Source organism: Callithrix jacchus, chromosome 16 (genome assembly GCF_049354715.1).
Source record: "Callithrix jacchus isolate 240 chromosome 16, calJac240_pri, whole genome shotgun sequence".
In the NCBI taxonomy this organism is placed as follows: domain Eukaryota; kingdom Metazoa; phylum Chordata; class Mammalia; order Primates; family Cebidae; genus Callithrix; species Callithrix jacchus.
The window spans coordinates 52907663-52931105 of record NC_133517.1 but is presented as its reverse complement, the minus strand read 5'-3'; the positions used below and the strand labels follow the sequence as shown (position 1 = coordinate 52931105).

Genomic DNA, 23443 nt, shown 5'->3' with positions numbered 1-23443 from the left:
ATCTGGGCCAGACGCAGTGGCTCACATTTGTAATCTCAGTTGGGGGGCGGGGGGCAAGGCAGGAGGACTGCTTGAAGCCAGGAGTTCAAGACCAGCCTGGGCAACATAAGGAGACCCTATCTCTACAAAAAGAAAAAAAAATTTAATTAGCTGGGTGTGGTGGTGCATGCCTATGGTCCCAGCTATTCAGAAGACTGAGGTGTAAGGATTGCTTGAGCCTAGGAGGTCAAGGCTGTGGTGAGCCATGATGGTGCTACTGCACTCCAGTCTGGGCAACGGAATGATACCCTGCTCAAAAAAAAAACAAAACAAAAAAAACTCACTGCTGGGTGTACTAGCTCACAACTATAATTACAACACTTTGGGAGTCTGGGGCAGGAAGAGCGACTGAGGCCAGGAGTTTGAGACTGCAGTGAGCTAGAATCATGCCACTGCTCTCCAACCTGGGTGACAGAGTTAAACTATCTCTATTTTTTTTTTAATCTCACCATGGCTAGAAGTATGAGGGAGAGTGGGGCAAGATGAGGCAGGGGAAAGATACAGGAGGCACTGCAAAGAGGTTGATAAGTTTGGGCTTTATGATACAGACTTAAAAAAAATAATGCTGAGCATTGGTAAGAATTAAAGCAACAAGCATGCCATTTACTGTTGGTGGGACTGTATATAAATGACTTTTTTGAAACAGGGTCTTGCTCTGTTGCCCCGGTTGGAGTGCAGTGGTGCAACCACAGTTCACTGAAGCCTTGACCTCCCTGGCTCAAGCAATCTTCCTGCCTTAGCCTTCCAAGTAGCTGGGACTACAGGTGCAAGCCACTGTGCCTGGCCAAAATATAACTTTTTTAAAAAGTTGGCAGTATTGAGCCAAAAAATTGGTATTTCACATACCCTTTGTCCTCCAAACTACTCCCCTAGGATTTATCCTAAGTGGACTGCCATATGTACGTGGAAATGACTGACTGCAATGATGCTCACTGCATTTTGTCATTATCGGGAAACAAGGAAGCCCCCCCCCCCAATGTCCAAAAACAGGGGGCTTTTTTTTTTTGAGATAGAGTCTCGCTTTTTTTTTTTTTTTGAGATAGAATCTCGCTCTGTCACCCAGGCTAGAGTGCAATGGCACAATCTTGGCTCACTGCAACCTCTGCCTACTGGGTTCAAGTGACTGTCCTCAGTCTCCTGAGTAGCTGGGATTACAGGTGCTCACCACCAGGCCAGGCTAATTTTTTGTATTTTCAGTACAGACAGGATTTCACCATGTTGGTCACACTGGTCTCGAACTCCTGACCTTGTGATCCGCCCTCCTTGGCCTCCCAAAGTAATGAGATTACAGGCGGGAGCCACTACGCCCAGCCTGGGGGGCTGTTTAAACCAATTAAAGACCATTCACATAATGGAATAGCATTCTACCATTATTATAATAGAAAGATATAATTAAATAAAAAGCTTATATTACAAAGTGAAGAATCAGGTTCTAAAATTATATAAACAGCATAAACCAACTTTTATTGAACATATATATGTAAGATACTTGCTATTTCTTCCTTAAGTGTTTAGTGTAAGTTGATGAAGCCATCTGGGCTTGGCATTTTCTCTGAGGAAGGGTTTTAAATTATGAGTCAATGTATTTAGCACTTAAAGAATTATGTATTAACCTTTCCTTGGTCAGTTTTGATAAATTTATTTTTCTAGGGTATTTATACATTTTATCTCAATGTTCAAAATATTTGGCATAATTGTGCTCAAAATATCTTCCCCCCACCATTTTTCTTTCTTTTATTTATTTATTTTTCTTCTCAGGTCGGCATGTATTTTCTTTCTTTTTTTAAAAGACAGGGCTTACTCTGTTGCCATGGTAAAGTACAGTGGTGTGGTCATAGCTCACTGCAGCCTTGAACTCTTGAGATCAAGTGCTCCTCCCACTTCAGGCTCCCAAGTAGCTGGGACTACAGGTATGCATCATTAGGAATGATGCCCAGATCATTCCTAATTTTTTTTGTAGAGACAGGGTCTCACTATGTTGCCAGGCTTGTCTCCAACTCCTGATCTCAAGCAATCCTCCTGCTTCGGCCTCCCAAAGTACTGGGATTACAGGTGTAAGTCACTGCACCTGGCCCAAAATATCTTTTTATTATAGTCTGAAGTATCTAGGTGGTGGCACCTTTTTCATTTTGATTATTTATTCATTCTCTGTTTTATTCTTCATCAGTTACATCCAGAAAACAGAAAGATATGATACATGTTCCAACAGTGTATATGAGGTTAATTAATCTTTGATAGCAAAATTTGACAACAGTAAGAGAAAACAAAATTGAAGGCCAACCTCACCCACAATTATGGATGTGAAATCCCTAAACAAAACATTAAGAAGCCAAATCTAGTAATATATGTAACAAGGATAACACATCATGAACAAGTAGGTTTATTCCAAGAACGCAAAGTTAGGCTGGGCGTGGTGGCTCACACCCGTAATCCCAACACTTTGGGAGGCCGAGGTGGGCAGATCGCTTGAGGCCAGGAGCTTGAGACCAGCCTGGCCAACATGGTGAAAATCCATCTGTATTTTAAAAAAAAATAATTAGCCAGGTGTGGTGGCACACTCCTGTAATCCCAGCTACTCAGAGGCTAAGGCAGGAAAATCAGCTGAACTGGGAGGTGGAGGTTGCAGTGAGCCAAGATTGGGTTATTGCGCTCCACCCTGGGCAACAGAGTAAGACTCTGTCTCAATAATAATAATAATAAAGACTATTAAAACACTTAGCCAGGCATGGGGGTCGACACCTGCCCACCTACTCAGGAGGCTGAGGTGGGAAGATTACATGAGCTCCAGAGTTTGACATTACAATAAGCTATGATTGTGCCCCTGCACTCTAGTATGGGCAATAGATTAAGACCCTGCCTCTGAAAAAAATTTTTTTTTTTAGTGAAAGAGCCCAAACATAAAAGAGTATATGCTGTAAAATTCTATTTATAAAAAGTTCGAAACTCAGTGATTATCCCTGGGGCAGCAGTGCCTTGGAGAGACACCACTGGGCTTCTGTGGAGCTGATACTGTTTTCTTTCCTAATCTGTGCTGGCTACATGGCTGGTGTGATTTGTGAACATTCAGCAAGCAATACAATTTGTGTACATAGTCCCTACCAAGAGTGGCAGCCTGTCTTCTGAAGCTTTGAAGACAGGCACTTCCTGCTCCTCTCTGGCTGTGGAAGTCCTGGATGGCATCTTCTTGCAATAGAAGACTGATTGTCTACACTAAAAATCTATTACCAGTGTAGCCACCTTCATCAATCACCGTAGCTAGGTCTTCTGGACAACTTGTTGCTGCTTCACCTTGTACTTTTGTTAGAGAGACGGTTTCTTTCGTTAACCCTCATGAACCAGCCTCTGCTAGCTTCAAGGTTTTCTTCTGCAGCTTTCAAAGAATTGAAGAGAGTTAGGGCCTTGCTCTAGAGGTGAAGCTTTGGCTTAAAGGATGTGTCTGGTTTGATCTTCTAGCCAGACAGTTTGAGGGGGACCGAAACTGTCTCCATATCAGCAATAAAGCTGCTGTACTTTCTTGTCATTCATGAGTTCACCAGAATAGCACTTCATATTTCCTTCAAAAACTTTTCTTTTTTCTGAGATGATGTCTCACTCTGTTGCCCAGGCTGGAGTGCAGTGACGCGATCTCAGCTCACTGCAATCTCCGCCTCCCGGGTTCAAGCAATTCTCCTGCTTCGGCCTCCCAAGTAACTGAGACTACGGGTATGTGCCACCATGCCTGGCTGATTTTTTTGTATTTTTAGTAGAGATGGGGTTTCACCATATTAGCCAGGATGGTCTCGATCTCCTAACCTCATGATCTGCCTGCCTGGACCTCCCAAAGTGCTGGGATTACAGGCGTGAGCCACTGTGCCCGGCCTAAGAACTTTTCTTTTTATTGTTAGTATCTTCTTGAGAAAGGGTCTCACTCTGTCACCCAGGCTGGAGTGCAGTGGTATGATCATAGCTCACTGCAGCCTCCAAACTTCAGGGGTCAAGTGATTCTCCCCTCTCAGCCTTCTGAGCAGCTGAGACTACAGGCATGTGGCACCACAGCAGGAGAACTTTTGCTTTGCACTCACAACTTAGCTAACATATGCAAGAGGCTGGCTTTTGACCTGTCTCAGCTATCGTCAGCCTTCCCACTAAGCTTGATCATTTCTAGCATTTGCAATAAAGCAAGAGATGTGTGACTTCCTTTCATTTGAACGCTTACAGGTCATTGCAGGGTTATTAATTGGCCTAGTTACAATATTGCTGAGTCTCAGGGAACATGGAGGCCCTTGGAGAGGGGGAGAGGGAGGGAATGGCTGCTCAGTGGGTCAGGACACTCAACATTCAATAAAGTTCACTATCTCATGTGGGCAGGGTTCCCGGTGCCTTAAACAATTACAACAGCAACATAAAGATCACTGATCATTGTAATATATATAATAAAGAGGTTTGAAATACTGCAAGAATCACTAAAATGTGACACAGAGACAGAAGTGAGCACATGCTATTGAAAATGGCACTGACAGACTTGCTCAACACAAGGTTCACAAACCTTCAATTTGTAAAAAATGTTGGCTGGCTGCAGTGGCTCACACCTGTAATCCCAGCACTTTGGGAGGCAGAGGTGGGCAGATCACCTGAGATTAGAAGTTTGAGACCAGCCTGACCAACATGGTGAAACCCTGTCTCTACTAAAAATACAAAATTAGCCGGGCATGGTGGTGCACGCCTGTAATCTCAGCTACTTGGGAGGCCGAGGCAGGAGAATTGCTTGAACCTGGGAGGCAGAGGTTGCAGTGAGCTGTTATCACGCCATTGCACTCCAGCCTGGGGGACAAGAGTGAAACTCCATCTTAAAAAAAAAAAATGCAGTATCTGCAAAGTACAACAAAGTGAAGTGCAATAAAGTGAAGTGTGCCTGACCTATATTCAAATTTAAAAATTAAAAATAAGAGGCTGGGCACGGTGGCTCACGCCTGTAATCCCAGCACTTTGGGAGGCCAAGGCGGGTGGATCACGAGGTCAAGAGATCGAGACCATCCTGGTCAACAAGGTGAAACCCCGTCTCTAATAAAAATACAAAAAATTAGCTGGGCGTGGTGGCGCGTTCCTGTAATCCCAGCTACTCAGGAGGCTGAGGCAGGAGAATTGCCTGAACCCAGGAGGCAGAGGTTGCGGTGAGCCGAGATGGCACCATTGCACTCAAGCCTGGGTAACAAGAGCGAAACTCCGTCTCAAAAAAAAAAAAAATTAAAAATAAGTTTACTCCTAAAGCTCCTTGTTATAAAAGTTAAAAAAAATGGGGGAAAAATTTAATATTGCTTTAACCATACATAGTATCCTTTTAGCAAGCATGTAAGATTCCTCTTAAATGCCGGGGTCCTCCCTGATGCCTCATATCAATGCAACTGCACGCTTAAAAACAGTTTTCTTGGGCTGGGCATGGTGGCTTGTGTCCGTAATCCTAGCACTTTGGGAGGCTGAACTGGGAGGAGAGCTTAAGCCCAGGAGGTGGAGGCTGCAGTGAGATGAAACTGCACCTCTGCGCTCCAGCCTGGGCAACAGAGTGAGACCCTGTCTCTGAAACCAAAACCAAAACAGATCTCTCATCACGCTATCAACATTACATGTGTTCTTTGTGACTCCTCGGATTAAAATGTCCAATTGTAACAGTTTCTCAACATTGCAGGCAGGGCTGAGACCAACCAGGGCTGTCAGTGTTCCCACAGGGGGTGCCCTCACCCACCAATTCGAGGCCGCTCACTCACTGTGCAGCTGTATGGCAGGCCCAGCGGTGCCTCTTCCCTCGTACATCACCAGAATCGGCTGAAAAGTGCCAAAACACAACTCAGAAAGCAACTAAGTAGAGAGGCCATATTTTATCCACCTGGCCTAAATGACCCTCCAGACGCTGAGCCCAGAGCACCAATCCCTGGACTGGAAGAGCAGCACAAGTGGGCTCTGCTGCCACCCAGAGGCCTCCAGTGGTAAGACAGCCACGGAAAGCACAGCACGTGATGCTGTGAGGAGGCATCGCAGGGGTACGGCCCTGACAAGAGACCCCCCAACAAACACGACTGCAACTCAGCCTGGATACAAAGTCCACATGGAGGCACTGCCAGGAACGCCTGCAGGGCCAAGTCACTCACTGCAGTAGGGGAGGACGGGAATGGAGCCTCTGGCTCCCGGGGGGCCCCATCTCTAATCTCCCTGGGCATCCCCGACACACACTCGGAACTTTTAAGCAGGGCCCCTGTGCTCACCACTGCCCCTTCAAAGGCGAATCAGCAAAAAGAATCACCTTTTCCCATCTGGCTAAGACCTTACAGCCAGTGACTGTGGTGGGAACGGCCCCCATCAGAGGAGAGAGCAGTGCCTCGGGCACTGTGTCGTGCAGCCACAGGGGATTAAGACTGAGGACATGCTCTCCGCCACCTGCCCCAAACGACCTAAATGCTTCAAGATGACGGCTCCTCCGGAGCTCCGAGGAAACCCCTCGACGTTAGTGGTTCACTACACTGACATAATCTGTGGGATGTCTGGGCCAGAGCTAAGGCCACCTTGCTTCCTGGTCTGAGTGTGGCACTAATCGCACACAGAAGCCTCGTTCCCCTGCGAGTTTAGACTATCCCAATCAACACTTTAGTCAAAATGACCACAAACAGCTGCTATCAGAAGCACAGTTTCATGAAACTACACAGTTCTTCGTCTTCCTCCAGCTACAAAAACGTGTGTTCCCTTAATGGTGTCCTGCGTACCAACGCAACGTTCAGGGCAACAATAACATTCTGTATCTTGATAGAGGTTTGGTTTACACAGTGTGTCTATTTGTTAAAGCTCAGCAAATTCACACTAAGATTTGTAATTCTATTTATGTAATTTCCACCTCGAAATATAAAAACTATAAATGAACACTGATCTCCAATTAATGACACATATGTGTTTAAAGGAAGTGTCCTGTTAGTGCTGCTACATGGTTATTTTATATTTATTCATTTATTTATTTAGAGACAGAGTCTCACTCTGTCGCCTAGGCTGGAGTGCAGTGGCTCAATTTCTGCTTATCACAACCTCTGCCTCCCAGGTTCAAGCTATTCTCCCGCCTCAGCCTCCTGAGTAGCCAGGATTACAGGTGTTAGCCATCACGCCCTGCTAATTTGTGTGTGTGTGTGTGTGTGTGTATATATATTTAAGACAGAGTCTCACTGTTGCACTCCCAGGCTGGAGTGCAATGGTGCCGTCTCAGCTCACTGCAACCACAGCCTCCCGGTTTCAAGTGATTCTCCTGCCTCAATCTCCCAATTAGCTGGCACTACAGGCGAGTGCCACTACAGCCAGCTAATTTTTGTATTTTTAGTAGAGAAGAGGTTTTTCCATGTTGGCCAGCCTGGTCTCGAACTCCTGATCTCACGACCTGCCCTCCTCAGCCTCCCCAAATGCTGGGATTACAGGTGTGAGTCACTGTGCCCAGCGATTTTTGTATTTTTAGTAGAGACAGGATTTCACCATGTTGGCTAGACGGTCTCAAACTTCTGACCTCAGGTGATCCGCCCACCTTGGCCTCCCAAAGTGCTGGGATTACAGGCTGAGTCACCATGCCTGGCCCAATAATTTTATTTTTGAAGTAAAAATAAAATTAAATTCAATAAAGGACGTGTCTTCACAGCTGCAGCTGTTTTTTTTTTTTTTTTTCCTGAGTCTCTCTGTTGCCCAGGCTGGAGTGCAATGATGCGATCTCAACTCACTGCAACCTTTGCCTCCCAGGTTCAAGTGATTCTCATGCCTAGTCTCCTGAATAGCTGGGAATACAGGCATGTGCCACCATGCCCAGCTAATTTTTGTATTTTTTAGTAAAGATGGGGTTTCACCATGTTGACCAGGCTTGTGTCAAACTCTGGCCTCAAGTGATCCGCCTGCCTCAGCTTCCCAAAGCGCTGGGGTTACAGGTGTGAGCCACTGTGCCCAGCCCTGCAATTTGCTTTAAAAGGAAAAACAAAGTATGTAGATGATGGGTCTAGTAGAGGGATAGTGGGATGGGAAACATGATAAAATGTTAACAGAGAACCTCGGTGGTGGCTGTATGAGCCTTCACTATAAAGTTCTTCAAAATTTGATGTATGTCTGGAATCTTCCATAAACGTGTGGGGGACAATGGCTGTACATCAATTCTAGATCATCCAAAATCTATGCGTGACTGACAGGCCATAATAAAAGGACAAGTTGGCCAATTACATTAAACTGAGCGTTGGAACCTATCAGACTTCAAAAGCAAACCACAGCAGGTAACTGAATACAAGCAGTAGTAATAATTTGCTTGCATGTAATAAATTGTTAATGAAGGCTGGGAGCAGTGGCTCATGCCTGTAATCCCAGCACTTTGGGAGGCCAAGGCGGGTGGATTACCTGAGGTCAGGAGTTCAAGAGAAGCCTGGCCAACATGGTAAAACCCCTTCTCTACTAAAAAATAGAAAAATTAGCCAGGTGTGGTGGCACGTGCCTGTAGTCCCAGCTACTCAAGAGGCTGAGGCAGGAGAATTGCTTCAACCCGGGAGGTGGAGGTTGTAGTGAACTGAGTGAGATTGTGCCACTGCACTCCAGCCTGGGCGACAGAGTGAGACTCTGTCTCAAAACAAAACAAACTAAACAAAAAGGTTGATAAAATATTACTTAAGGCCAGGAACGGTGACTCACGCCTGTAACCCTAGCACTTTGGGAAGCCAAGGCGGGTGGATCATGAGGTCAGGATATTGAGACCATCCTGGCCATGGAGAAACCCCATCTCTATTAAAATACAAAAAAATTAGCTGGGCGTGGTGATGAGCGCCTGTAGTCTCAGCTACTCAGGAGGCTGAGGCAGCGGAGTCGCTTGAATCCAGGAGATGGAGGTTGCAGTGAACCAAAATAGTGCCACTCACTCCAGCCTGGCAAAAGACCGAGACTCCGTCTAAATAAAGTTATATATGTAACTGAAGTCAGATGTGGTGGCTCATGCCTGTAATCCTAGCACTTTGAGAGGCTGAGGTGGGAGGATCACTTGAGGCCAAGACTTTGAGACCTGCCTACGCAAGATGTTGAGACCTCAACTCTAAAAAAGACCACAGTGCAGTGAGCTTGTTTCTGAGCTGCCTCCGCAAATGCTTTGCTTTTCAACATGAGCTCCGGCTGCCATGAGGCCTGTAAAGCAGCCTAACCTGAGTTCCGAACCCCTCCCTCTTAGTCCTTGCAGGTCAGAGGCCACCGCTCCAAGCCTACCCGCGCCCAGCTGCTTAACTGGACGCAAACCTGGACTGAATACAGAGCAAGAGCCCTCCTTGTGTGTGTTTGCTTCAAACCCTGCAATCCCTCTTCTCCCAGTCTGGGCTTCCACCCACACCCTGGACCCCAAGAAAGGCAGACGCCCAGATCCTCGCCATCCATCCTCTCTTCTCATGCTGACCTCCTTGTGGCCTTCAAGCATGCCGTGTACCCCTAAGATCTATGAGTAAGAAGATCTTTATTTTCCATCTTGTGCCTAATCACTGAAGAGGTTTTCTCCATAAGATAAAGAAAAGGAAAAAAGAAAAAACCCTGGAACAGCTAACATAGTTGCTGGAACAGAACACACACATGCTTAGCATGAGATGCCTTTCAGCTGCACCTGCCTGACTAAAATCACTGCCAGTGGGGCCAACTGCATCTGGGAAGGCAGAGCTGCTGCTAGGGTCTACCCAGCAACTGGTAAAGTTTTAGGCTGGACGTGCCAGATGCCTAAACCGTGCACCCTAAGTGGCTGTTGGGCAGGTAAGGGTGGCTCTGTGTTTCTGAAATCCTGACTGAGGAGACGCCCACTCAGACCAAGGTCCCATAGTTGGGGACCTTCCCATACCATACCTGCCTGGTGGTTTCCTTTATCCCAGTGCTGTGAAGAGAGCTCCTGGCTATAGGGAAAACTCCCATGGCATTCACAGGTATCCAGGTCTACTGCAGATCCCAGACCATGGGCAATCCCCGTAGAGGCTGGCCATGACCCCTTGCAAATGTCCATGCTTTGTCCCTGTGGCTGTCAGCCCTGTCCCCCAACTCCAGGGGTGTCATGGGTCTAATCTCTGGCAGGAAGTGGCTACAACTGGTGAGCAAAAGCAAACGCCTGAGCACCCAGTTCCTGCCCCACCAGATGCCGGGGGCCTCCACCCAGCTCTCAGAGGAGTGCAAGGCTCATAACACGGCATCAACTCTACTTGATGCTGCTGCCACCAGCATGCCAAGCTCTGGCCCTGTGGCCCCGGGGCCTGGGGGCCAACCCTGACACCAGAAAATGATGGTGCTGATGGGTGCTGACCCTGGTATCTCAGAGACCACTGGGACACCCTGGAGAGGGAAGTGCTGCCTGTCAGGTGGGGACACACAGAGGTCACCCTTAGATTCTTCTGGTAATAATCCAAAAGGTCAAAACTGCAGGGGACAGGGGAATTAGAACTGGAGACCAATGCTGGGCACAGTAGCTCACACCTGTAATCCCAGCATTTTGAGAGGCCGAGGCAGACAGATCACGAGGTCCCGAGATTGAGAACATCCTGGCCAACATGGTGAAATCCCGTCTCTACTAAAAATACAAAAATTAGCCAGGCATTGTGGCACACAACTGTAGTCCCAGCTACTTGGGAGGCTGAGGCAGAAAAATCACTTGAACCTGGGAGGTGGAGGTTGCTGTGAGCCAACATGGCGCCACTGCACTACAGCCTGGTGACAGAGCAAGACTCCATCTCAATGAAAAAATAAAAAGAACTGGAGACCAAATTCCTGTATGGTAGAAATTCAAATTTTTCTTGAGATTTTGCAGGCTGGGCATGGTGGCTCACACCTGTAATTCCAGCACTCTGGGAGGCTGAGGTGGGCAGATCACGAGGTCAGGAGATCCAGACCATCCAGGCCAACATGGTGAAACCCCATCTCTACTAAAAACACAAAAATCAGCTCGCATGCCTGTAATCCCAGCTACTGACAAGGCTAAAGCAGGAGAATTGCTTGAACCATGGAGGCAAAGGTTGCAGTGAGCTGAGATCATGCCACTGCACTCCAGCCTATTGACAGAGCAAGACTCTGTCTCAAAAAAAAAAAAAAAAAAAGACATTTTTGCACTGGCCAGGCGCAGTAATCCCAGCATTTAGGGTGGGCCATCTGAGATCAGGAGTTCAAGGCTTCTTGACCAGTCTGGCCAACATGGTAAAACTCCATCTCTACTGAAAATACAAAAATTAGCAGGCCAGTAGTGGTGCATGCCTGTAATCCCAGCTACTTTACTTGGGAGGCTGAGGTAGGAGAATCACTTGAGCCTGGCAGGCAGAGGTTGAGGTGAGCCAAGATCACGCCACTGCGCTCCAGCCTGGGTGAGAGAGTGAGACCCTGTCTCAAAAAAAAAAAAAGGGGGTCGGGAGCGGTGGCTCACACCTGTAATCCCAGCACTTTGGGAGGCCGAGGCAGGTGGATCACCCGACATTGCTCCAACTTCAAAACCGAGAACACGGACCCTCAGAACTGGACCCTCACGGGCCCCCATGCTGGGTGGGTGTGCCCAATGCCCTCATCACAGGGAACCAGAAACAGGATGGTCAAGAGATCGAGACCATCCTGGTCAACATGGTGAAACCCCGTCTCTACTAAAAAAAAAAATACAAAAAATTAGCTGGGCATGGTGGCACGTGCCTGTAATCCCAGCTACTAAGGAGGCTGAGGCAGGAGAATTCCCTGAACCCAGGAGGTGGAGGTTGTGGTGAGCCGAGATCGCGCCATTGCACTCCAGCCTGGGTAACAAGTGCGAAACTTGGTCTCAAAAAAAAAAGGCCAAGGCCAGGCGCGGTGGCTCAAGCCTGTAATCCCAGCACTTTGGGAGGCCGAGGCAGGTGGATCACGAGGTCAAGAGATCGGGACCATCCTGGTCAACATGGTGAAACCCCGTCTCTACTAAAAAAAAAAAAAAAAAATACAAAAAATTAGCTGGGCATGGTGGTGCGTGCCTGTAATCCCAGCTACTCGGGAGGCTGAGGCAGGAGAATTGCCTGAACCCAGGAGGCAGAGGTTGCGGTGAGCTGAGATCGCGCCATTGCACTCCAGCCTGGGTAACAAGAGCAAAACTCCGTCTCAAAAAAAAAAAAAAAAAAGGCCAAGCATGGTGGCTCACGCCTGTAATCCTAGCACTTTGGGAGGCTGAGGCAGACAGATCATCTGAGGTCATGAGTTCAAGACCAGCCTGGCAAACATGGTGAAACCCCATCTCTATAAAAATACAAAAATTACCCAGGCATCATGGCAGCTGCCTGTAATCCCAACTACTCAGGAGGCTAAGGAGGGCTAAACCCGGGAGACAGAGGTTGTGGTGAGCCAAGATTGTACCACTGCACTCCAGCCTGGATGACAGAGTGAAATTCCATCTCAAAAAAAAAAAAAAAAAAGATGCCGGGCGCAGTGGCTCACCTCTGTAATCCCAGCACTTTGGGAGGCAGAGGCAGGCGGATCATGAGGTCAAGGGATCGAGACCATCCTGGCCAACATGGTGAAACCCCATCTCTACTAAAAGTACAAAGATTAGCTGGGTGCGGTGGCGAGTGCCTGCAATCCCAGCTATTTGGGAGGCTGAGGCAGGAGAATCACTTGAACCAGGGAGTCGGAGGTTGCAATGAGCCAAGATCGCACCACTGCACTTCGGTCTGGTGACAGAGCGAGACTCCATCTCAAAAAAAAAGAGATTTTGCATTGCTGGAGTGAAAAGGGGGCTGACCAGCTACTCAGGGTGTTTAGTATCGGGCCAGAGATAGCGCTCATACCCACAGAAATGTGCACTAAATTCCTCCAGGACACTGGCCCAGATCCCCCACATCTGTCCCTAAATGTGGCCAATCCCATGCCCACAAATCAGAAAAACCTCTGTGAGGTCATGGAAACCTCACTGGGTGGGGAGGACCAGCGCAATAGGAGGCTCCCTGCCATGGATGCTCACGGTGTGGCTGGGACTCACCACCTACCACAGTGACAATAGCCAGCACTCACTGTGGCTCCTGGAGACCACACCCGCCCCCTGCTCACCATGGAGGGCCCTGGAGACCACACCGGCCCCCTGCTCACCATGGAGGGCCCTGGAGACCACACCCGCCCCCTGCTTACCATGGAGGGCCCTGGAGACCAAACCCACCCCCTGCTCACCATGGAGGGCCCTGGAGACCACACCCACCCCCACCTGGAGACCAAACCCACCTCCTGCTGAGTGATGGCAGAAGGTGCCAGGGGTTTGCTGTCTCTTTGAACATCACTGCTGGGGAACCCTGGGACTATCTCCAATCCTGAAGAGGCTCCCCTCCGTCACATGGCAGCTCTGGACAGGATATGTGCAAAGGTGAGACACGGGCAGCTGCTCCCTGGTACTTGGTGGTCGCCTGCTGAGGACCCTACCCAGCCCGACCTCAACTGACCCTGGCTCTCCACAGTGGGACCCAGGCCTCACCATTATTTTCCGTGAGCACCTGGAAACCTTTCCCCAGATCCCCATGAGATGGGGGATGACATTTCTCCAACTTCAACACCGAGAACACGGACCCTCAGAAATGGACCCTCGTGGGCCCCCAGGCTGGGTGGGTGTGCCCAACGCCCTCATCACAGGGAACCAGAAAACAAACTGGCTGCCTCAAACAACTGGGCTAAGGCAGTCACATTTCTGAAGGCTGAGGACCCTCGACAGCCTGTTCTCACAGAACACGAATACTCTCCCTCCTTTCCTGACTTGAAAGAATGGTGGCCACCTTGTCCCTTAGCCTGGGGACTTGGTGGTCACCCAGGGATTGTCCTACTTTGAGGGGACAATTGCCCTTTTATTACTCTATTAATTGGGACAAGAAAAACTTTCAGCATTTATAAAGAGGCCCAAGTCACAGTAGTTCCTGAGGAGTCTACAAAATTTAAAAAGAGAAGGACTTTTCTAAAATAATTAATTAATTAATTATTTTTTGAGATGGAGTTTCGCTGTTGTTACCCAGACTGGAGTGCAACGGCACGATCTCAGCTCACTGCAACCTCCGCCTTCTGGGTTCAGGCAATTCTCCTGCCTCAGCCTCCTGAGTACCTGGGACTACAGGCATGCGCCACCATGCCCCGCTAATTTTTTGTATTTTTAGTAGAGACGGCGTTTCACCTTGTTGACCAGGATGGTCTCGATCTCTTGACCTCGTGATCCACCCGCCTCAGCCTCCCAAAGTGCTGGGATTATTGGCGTGAGCCACCGCGCCCGGCCAAGGGAAGGCCTTTAAAATAAAGGGAATGGTGAATAAACTCTTGGGAAATGGTGAATAAACTCTTGGGAATTCACTTTCCTTTATTTTGTTTTGTTTAAGAGTCTTGTTCTGTCCTCTAACTGGGAGTGCAGTGCCTCAATCTTGGCTCACTGCAGCCTTGACCTTCCAGGCTCAAGCAATCCTCCCACCCCAGCCTCCTAAGTAGCTGGGATTATAGGTGCTCACCACCACGCCGGGCTAATTTTTATATTTTCAGTAGAGTCAGGATTTTACCATGTTGGCCAGGCTGGTCTTGAACTCCTGGTCTCAAGTGATCTGTCCACTTTGGCCTCTTACAGTGCTGAGATTACAGGCATGAACGACTGCACCTGGCTCCTCGAGACCCTTTAGATGTCTCCACTGGCACTACTTTTATTAAACATTGGCTGTCCACCAGCTCTCTCTTCTTCCATCATGGGAGTGGGCGCCCTCATACTCCTGGAACAAACCTAAGTCACCGGCCCATCTGGCTGGAGCTGCCCACTGGGAACCCGTCCACTTGCCACTTCCAGTAAAGACAGTGTGCACCCCTCAATATCCCTTAAAACAAGGTGCTACTGGCCTGTGCCTGCCATTAAAAACATGCTAAAGGCTAAGGTTCCAAAACCACAATCTCCCGCTTTGGTAGCAGAGTCTAGCCTGTACTCCAACTTAGTTCCAAAGAGTGGCGCTTCATCATTAATCACTGAAACTTAAAAGCCCCAGTTTCTCCAACAAAGGCCCCTCTAACCAATACAATAGAAATGACTGAAGATATTCCAGTGGTCCCAGGTGCACACTTTGTGGTCCTTGGTTTGGCCAATATGCTTTATTCTATACCTATTACTGAGGAGTGTCAACCACAATTTGTCTTCATTTTCAAAGGAACACATTATTCCTTTACTCAGCTTCCAGTGGGGTCCCTCAATGGCCCAGCCAGTGCCCAAAATCTCTGCAGACAAGACCTGCACCTCTTATACGCTGTCATTTATGCCGTTGTATCGATGATCTGTTTAAAGGTCCCTCTGAAGAAGCCGTTCACATTAACACACCACCATAGCCCAGTGGAAAAATCAGGGTCATGCTGTAGCCCTACATAAAATACAGGGGCCACCGCCTTCAGTAAGATTCTGGGAACTATGTGGTCAGGTGCAGCAGATCCTATTAACTGTTAAACTACTGACACTGACACCACTCACAACTCTTTGACAGGCATATTGATTTGGATTCTTCACGTTTTGGAGACAAGAGTTTCCATATCTTACTCTCATAACCAGACCCTTTCATGCCATAACCTATAAAGCAACCACCTCTCAGTGGGGAGCCTCCAGCAGGCAGCCCAGCACACCATGCCTCCAGTGGCCCTAGGTCTCACTCTCGTGTGGAAGCTCTGGTGACATCCACTCTGCCTCGTGGAGTCTGTGGAGAAAACGTGTTCCGGCTGGTTGACCATGGGGTTCTGAACTAAACCAGTCCCAAAGAGCAGCTGAATATGCCCCCTAAAAAGGCAAATTCTGTCCGCCTGTTGGGCGCTATTAGAAACTGATGGTCCCACACTGACTGGATGTCCACCCCTGTGGACTCAAATCCCCACACCACCACAGCTCAGGACACCGCCTACTCAGCACAGGCAGGTGCCCCCTGCTACATGGAAATGGTGCCTGTGGGACCAGGCTGACCTGACACACAGGGTCTTCCCAAACTCCAGGAGGGTGTGGCTTGACTGGTACCTGGTCCTTTGCTCCCGGTGTTGGAGGACCTGGCCCATTCAGCCAAACTGGCAGTCTAGTGATACAACATGTCTGCAAGTCCGAACTGCCTTCTGCTCATAGATTTACACACAGTCAGGCAAGTGGACACAGGATGGTTTTCTTGCTCAGGGCAAGGCCTCATGGGGAACACCTGCTTGGGAAGAAGTTGTCTCCTAAGGCTTCCTCACCTTAGTCTGTGAGGGATCACAATAAATGCAGGGTGACACCTGAAATAGCGCAAGAGATGCACAGAGCAGGCCTCTCGGATAGGAAAGCCAACAGGGGGAACACCGTCCATCCACCTACATCGCTCCAACTTCAACACGAGAGCACAGATCCTCCCCCGACAGACTCCCATCATGACTCCACCCCCCCACCCCCAAAACTAGGATCACAAGGGTTGCCTCTGCCCCAACTATGGAATTGCAACTAGACTCCAACTTACAGGGCTCTCTACAAAATATAGACCCCAGGGACCCTATGAACCTTATTTTGCTGAAACAGCCTATGCTTGACACATGAACTACACGGCAATGAAGATGCCCAAAGTGCTGGAATTACAGGCCTGGCCACTGCACTTGGCAACCTCATGTATTTTGATGCTGTAATCCCAGCACTTTGGGAGGCCAAGGCAGGTGGATTGCTTGAGCCCAGGAGTTTGAGACCAGCCTGGCCAATATGGTGAAACCCTGTCCCTATTAAAAATACAAAAATGATCTGGGCAAGGTGGAGTGCACCTGTACTCCCACTCAGGAGGCTGAGGTGGGAGGATCACTTGAACCTAGGAGGGTGAGGATGCAATGAGCTGAGATCACGCCATTGCACTCCAGCAGAGTGAGGCTCCGTTTAAAAAAACCACCACCAGTGGGAACAAAGTTCAGCTCTGAATCTTCTCATGTTTTCAGGAAACCATAAAAACAACAACAGAAAAATACAAACAAGCAAAATGAAGTTTTTTTTTAAACTACATTTTCAGGCCAGGCATGGTGGCTTACACTTGTAATCCTAGCACTTTGGGAGGCCGAGGCAGGTGGATCACCTGAGGTCAGGAGTTTGAGACCAGCCTGGCCAACATGGTGAAATCCTGTCTCTACTACGAATACAAAAATTAGCCAGGTATGGTGGTGGGCGCCTGTAATCCCAGCTACTTGGGAGGCTGAAGCAGGAGAATCGGTTGAACCTGGGACGCAGAGGTTGCACTGAGCCTAGATGGCACCACTGCACTCCAGCCTGGGCAACAGAGCAAGACTTCATCTCAAAAAAATAAAAATAAAAATAATAAGCCGGGTGTGGTGGCTCATGCCTGTAATCCCAGCACTTTGTGAGGCTGAGGCAGGTGGATCATGAGGTCAAGAGATCGAGACCATCTTGGCCAGCAGGGTGAAACCCCGTCTCTACTAAAAGTACAAAAATTAGCTGGGCATGGTGGCACGCACCTGTAGTCCCAGCTACGCAGGAGGCTGAGGTAGGAGAATTGCTTGAACCCAGGAGGTGGAGGTTGTGGTGAGCCGAGATCGCGCCATTGCACCACTCCAGCCTGGGTAACCAGAACGAAACTCTGTCTCAAAAAAAAAAAAAAAAAGTACAAAAATTATCTGGGCGTGGTGGCGGGTGCCTGTAGTGCCAGCTACTTGGGAGGCTAAGGCAGGAGAATCACTTGAACCCAGGAGGCAGAGACTGCACTGAGCCAAGATTACGCCACTGCACTCCAGCCTGGTGATAGAGAGAGACTCCATCTCAAAATAATAATAAAAATAATAAAATATAACTGCATTTTCAGGGACAACAGGAGGCAGGGGGAACTGGAGGCTGAGTTCTGCGGAAGTGCCTTTGGCACTGCCAAAGGCAATGCCAAAAGGGAACAGTCCCAGTAGCTGGAAGGTGCCACAGAAAAGCAGGGCTGCAGATGGGCCTGAAGTGGATCTCAGACGTGTCCGGCAAGTACTCCTGTCCGTAAGGAGCTGGCTCAACCCAGGAAAGAACATCTATGAGCAGGGCCAGTACTGGCAATGGCAGAGCCTTGGGGCAGGCCAACACACAAGCCTCAGAAAGCTAAATGCCCAGGGCACAGCCACGACAGCTCAGATGCCAGCAAAATATAACTTGTACAAGTATATGCCTATGACCAGCTGCACAGAGGTACACACACACTCAGATGCACACTCACACATATACTCACATGCATAAACATGTACACACACACAGATGCAAATACATATACCCATACATAATCTACAACCTCTACTCCCAAATTAGCAAATACATAAAGAAGCAAGAAAATAGAGCACGTTTTTGTGAGAAAACAAAATCAACCATCTGACCATGAAATGAATCAGATGTTGAAACTAACAGACAAGGATTTAAAAACAGGTATTACAATTATCCTCAGTGAAGTAAAACATGAAAATCTCAGGGAGTGAGAAGTCTCATCAGAGACACAGAAATAATAAAAAAGAATAAAATAGTCATTCTGGAATCGAAAAACACAATTTCTAAAATAAAGCATTAATTGACAGACTAACAGCTGAATGGGCCCAATAAAGGAAAGAGTAAGTGAACTTGAGATGAACAGAAATGAAAATAGAGACAAAAAGATGTTTAAAATAATAAACAGCCTTAGAAATCTGTTAGATAATTCAAAGGGTCACTAATGATTGGTATTTGAGGAGAACAGAGAGAGAATGGTACAGAAAGAAATCTGAAGAAATAATGGTCAAAATTTTCCCAAATTTGATGAAAGACAGAAATCTATAAGATGGAGATGCTGTGTGACACCAAGCAGAGTAAAAACAAAGAAGCCGGTGCTGCAGGACCTGAGTCCACCTGCTGAGAACCAAACATAGAAAGAGCTCATCCTGAAAGCAGGAGACTGACCTACTACACCATGAGCCAGTGAGTCCATGAATGGCTGACTCCTCATTGAAAACCACGGAGGCCAGAAAAGAGTAAAATAGCATCTTTAAAGTGCTGAATGGGAAAAGGGAAAAAAAAAAAGCAAAATAAAGGTGCTTTCATACATGAGGAAACAAAGAACTGGGGCAGCAGACTCATACCACAAGAAATGTAAAGTTCTTTAAGGCTGAAGGAAAATGATGCCAGCTAGAAACTCAGATAATCAGAAACGGATGCACAGCACTAGAGATGGAAAATCTGGGGAAACACGAGATTTTTAAAAAATTAATACTTTATTTTTAAGAGTGTTTCACAGCCATATTAAGCAGAAAATACAGTTCCTACATACCCCACCCCACCCCCACACAACCTCCCCGACTACTTACCTCCCACAACACAGTGATACAGCATCACAATGCATCAACCCACAGGGATACATCATTATTATCTACAATCTTAGCTTAGGGCTCACTCTTGGTGTTGAATCATCTACGGGTTTTGATCAACATATAGTGGTATGTATCCACCACTGCAGTAGTATACAGACTACTGTCACTGCCCTAAACATCCTCTGGCTCCGCCCTGCTCCTCTACTCCTTGGCACCACTGATTTTTTTGATCTCTCCGTAGTTTTGCCTTATCCAGAATGTCATGTAGTTGGAATCATACAGCACAGTTGTCTCTTGGTATACAAAGGGGATTGGGTCTGAGATCCCCCCACTACACCCAAATCCATGCATACTCAAGTTCCACAGTTGGCCTTTCAAAACTTACTTTTATGAAGTCAGCCATCTGTACATGTGGGTTTCACATGTGTTTGGTTGAAAAAAATCCACATATAAGTGGACCTGGGAAGTTCAAACCCATGTTGTTCAAAGGTCAACTGTATAATCTTTCCAGACTGGCTTCTTTCACTTGGTATTTAAGATTTAAGGTTCTTCTATGTTTTTTCATTGCTTTAGCTAATTTATTTCTATTTATTTATTTTGAGATGGAGTCTTGCTCTGTTGTCCAGGCAGATCATGCAGTGGTATTATCTCAGCTTTCTGCAACCTCCACCTCCTGGGCTCAAGCAATTCTCCTGCCTCAGCCTCCTGAGTAGCTGGGAGTACCGGTGCGTGCCACTACACACAGCTAATTTTTGTATTTTTAGTAGAGACAGGGTTTCACCATATTGGCCAGGCTGGTCTTGAACTCCTGACTTCAAGTAATCCACCTGCCTCAGCTTTTCAAAGTGCTGGGATTACAGGCGTGAACCACCGTACCTGGCCAATCATTTTTTTTTTTAGCTTTGAATAGAATTCCATCGTCTGGATGTACCACTGGTTTATTTATTCGCTCATCTACTGAACATCTTGGTTGCTTCCAAGTTTTGGTAATTATGAATAAAGCTGCTATAAACATCTGTGTGCAGGATTTTGTGTGAACACACATTTTCAATTCATTTGGGTAAATACAAAGGGACAAACTGCTGGACTACATGGCAAAGGTATGTTTAGATTTGTAAGACTGTTGAACTGTTCATTCCCACCTGCAATGAATGAGAGTTCCTGTTCCACATCCTGGTCAGCACTAGGTGTTTTTGGTGTTGGGAATTTTGGCCATTCTAACAGGCACGCAGTGGTATCTCACTGTTTTAAATTGCTTAATGACACATTACATTGATCTTTTCATAATGCCCACTTGTCATCTGGATATCTTCTTCCCATTCAGAGTCTATTCAAGCCTTTCATTTATTTTCTAAATCGGGCTGCTCATTTTCTTGAGTTTTTTGCATATTCTGGATAACGGTCACTTATAGGTAGGTACCTTTTACAAATACTTTCTCCCAACCTACAGACTGTCTTCTCATTGTCTTGAAGTTGTCTTTTACAGAGCAGAAGTTTTTAATTTAATGAAGTCCACCTTGTCAATTATTTCTTCTATGAATTGTGCCTTTGGTGTTGCACCTAAAAACTCATTGTCAAACCTAGGTCACCTATTTTTTTCCTATATTATCATCTATAAGTTTCATGGTTTTGTGGTTTACATTTAGGTTTATGATCCATTTTTCTGTGGAATGAAATGTGTCCTGCTCACCCAAAATTCACATGGTGAAACCCCAAGCCTCAATGTGATGACGTTTGGAGATGGGGCTTTTGAGAGATAATTAGAGTCAGATGAGGTAATGAGGGTCATCATGATAGGATTAGTGTTCTTATAAGAAGAGATACCAGAGAATTTGCTCTCTCTCTCTCTGCCCTGTGAGGACACAGTGAGAAGGCAGTCATCTGTAAACTAGAAAGACACTCCTCACCAGAAACCAACCATGCTAACACACTGATCTCAGACTTCCAGCCTCCAGAACTGTAAGAAAATAAGGCTGGGCACAGTGGCTCACACCTGTAATCAATCCCAGCACTTTGGGAAGCTGAGGCGGGTGGATCAACTGAGGTCAGGAGTTCGAGACCAGCCTGGCCAACATGGCAAAACCTTGTCTCTACTAAAACTACAAAAGTTAGGGGCATGGTGGCAGGTGCCTGTAATCCCAGCTACTCAGGAGGCTAAGGCAGGAGAATCACTGAACCTGAGAGGCAGAGGTTGCAGTGAGCCAAGATCATGCCACTGCACTCCAGCCTGGGCAACAAGAGTGAGACTCCATCTCGAGAAAAAAAAAAAAACAACAAAAAAAAACGAGAAAAGAAAAAGTTTGTGGCTTAAGCATCCAGCTTGTGGCATCAAGTCTGAGCAGAATGAGATATACTTTTTTTTTTTAGAAGGAGTTTTAAGGCCAGGCGCGGTGGCCTTAAAACCCTTTTGTGAAGGGTGCCTGTAATCCCAGCACTTTGGGAGGCTGAGGCAGGTGGATCACGAGGTCAAGAGATCGAGACCATCCTGGTCAACATGGTGAAACCCCGTCTCTACTAAAAATACAAAAAATTAGCTGGGCATGGTGGCGCATGCCTGTAATCCCAGCTACTCAGGAGGTTGAGGCAGGAGAATTGCCTGAACCCAGGAGGCGTAGGTTGCAGTGATCCGAGATCGTGCCATTGCACTCCAGCCTGGGTAACAAGAGCGAAACTCCATCTCAAAAAAAAAAAAAAAGGAGTTTCGCTCTTGTTGCCCAGGTATGAATGCAATGACGTGATCTCGCTCACCACAACCTCCGCCTCCTGGGTTCAAGTGATTCTCCTACCTCAGCCTCCCAAGTAGCTGGGATTACAGGCGTGTACCACCATACCATGCCCAGCTAATTTTGTATTTTTAGTAGAGAAGGGGTTTCTCTATGTTGGTCAGGCTGGTCTCAAACTCCTGACCTCAGGTGATCCACCCACCTTCGCCTCCCAAAATGTTAGAATTACAGGCGTGAGCCACCGCACCTGGCCCAAGACACACTGTAAATTAATTTTTTGTGAAGGGTGACTAGATTATTTTTCTTTTTTTTGCATGTGGCTGTTTAGTTATTCCAGCACCATTTGTTGAAAAGCTTATCTTTTGTACTTTGAAGTGTGTTTGTTCCCTTCTCAAAGATCAGTTTTCTATATGTATGCAGGTTTTTATTTGGGCTCACTGTTCTATTTCATTGATCTATTTTTTTTTGTTTGTTTGACCAATACCACATTGCCTTGATTACTGTAGCTTTATAGTAAGTATTGAAATTGGGTATTATGGAGCCAGGTGCGGTGGCTCACACCTGTAATCCCAGCACTTCGGAAGGCTGAGGTGGGCGGATTTCCTGAGCTCAGGATTTCGAGACCAGCCTGGGCAACAGGGTAAAACCAAGTCTCAAAAAAAAAAAAAAAAAAAAAAGGAATTGGGTAGTATCGGTCTTCCAAATTTGCTCTTCTCCTTCAATATCGGGTTGACTATTGAGTCTTTTACCTCTCCATATAAACATTAGAATCAGTTTGCTGAGAGCCACAAAATAACCTGCCAAGTTTTTAATTTTTTATTTTTTTATTTTTTTAAAGACAGGGTCTTGCTCTGTCAGCCAGGCTGGAATATAGTGGCATGAAACCTCAAAATCCTGAGCTCAAGCAGTCCTCCCACGTCAGCCTCCCAAACAACTGGGAATATAGGCACAGGCCACCATGCCAAGCTAACTTAAAATTTTTTTTTGTAGGCTGGGTGCAGTGAGTCCACCTTAAATGTACATAAAAATATAGTTTGGAATTCTTTGCTGTACTGTTTACATTGCAGATTGCTATAATTTCAAGAAGTGAGATTATAAATAAAATGATGCACTTTAGGATCTTTCCTGTTTTTGAAATCTGAACATGAATCATTCATATGACCAAAAATTGTTTTTTAAAAATGCATGTATAGTCTGTCCTTTAATAGTTCTCTTAAATAAGCTGTATTAATCAGATCATTATCAGTTAGCTGTTAAAGCACATTTGTTTAAGACTATTGTTTTTGAAAAATATGCTACAGAATTTTTAAGCAACAAATAAATGAGATGCTAGTAAAAAACAAAAAAAAAGTAATCCCAGCACTTTGGGAAGCCAAAGCAGGTGGATCATGAGGTCAAGA

At 46.8% G+C, this 23443-nt stretch overlaps 1 protein-coding gene across 3 annotated transcripts in view; it reads right to left on the bottom strand.

Annotated features, from left to right (window-relative positions):
• The window catches only part of ZNF251 (zinc finger protein 251), a 37966-nt gene that overhangs the window by 3118 nt on the left and 11405 nt on the right, over nt 1-23443 (bottom strand). Inside the window, exons 4-5 of one of the 3 annotated variants that reach the window (XM_035277038.3) lie at nt 13240-13357; nt 5781-5838 (exon numbers count right to left, since the gene is read on the bottom strand). The exons of the other annotated variants lie outside the window; for them this stretch is intronic. Coding sequence (XP_035132929.1) covers nt 5781-5826 — 46 coding nt within the window. The 5' untranslated portion in view covers nt 5827-5838; nt 13240-13357. The remainder of the gene's footprint in view (nt 1-5780; nt 5839-13239; nt 13358-23443) is intronic. 3 annotated transcript variants of the gene reach the window in all.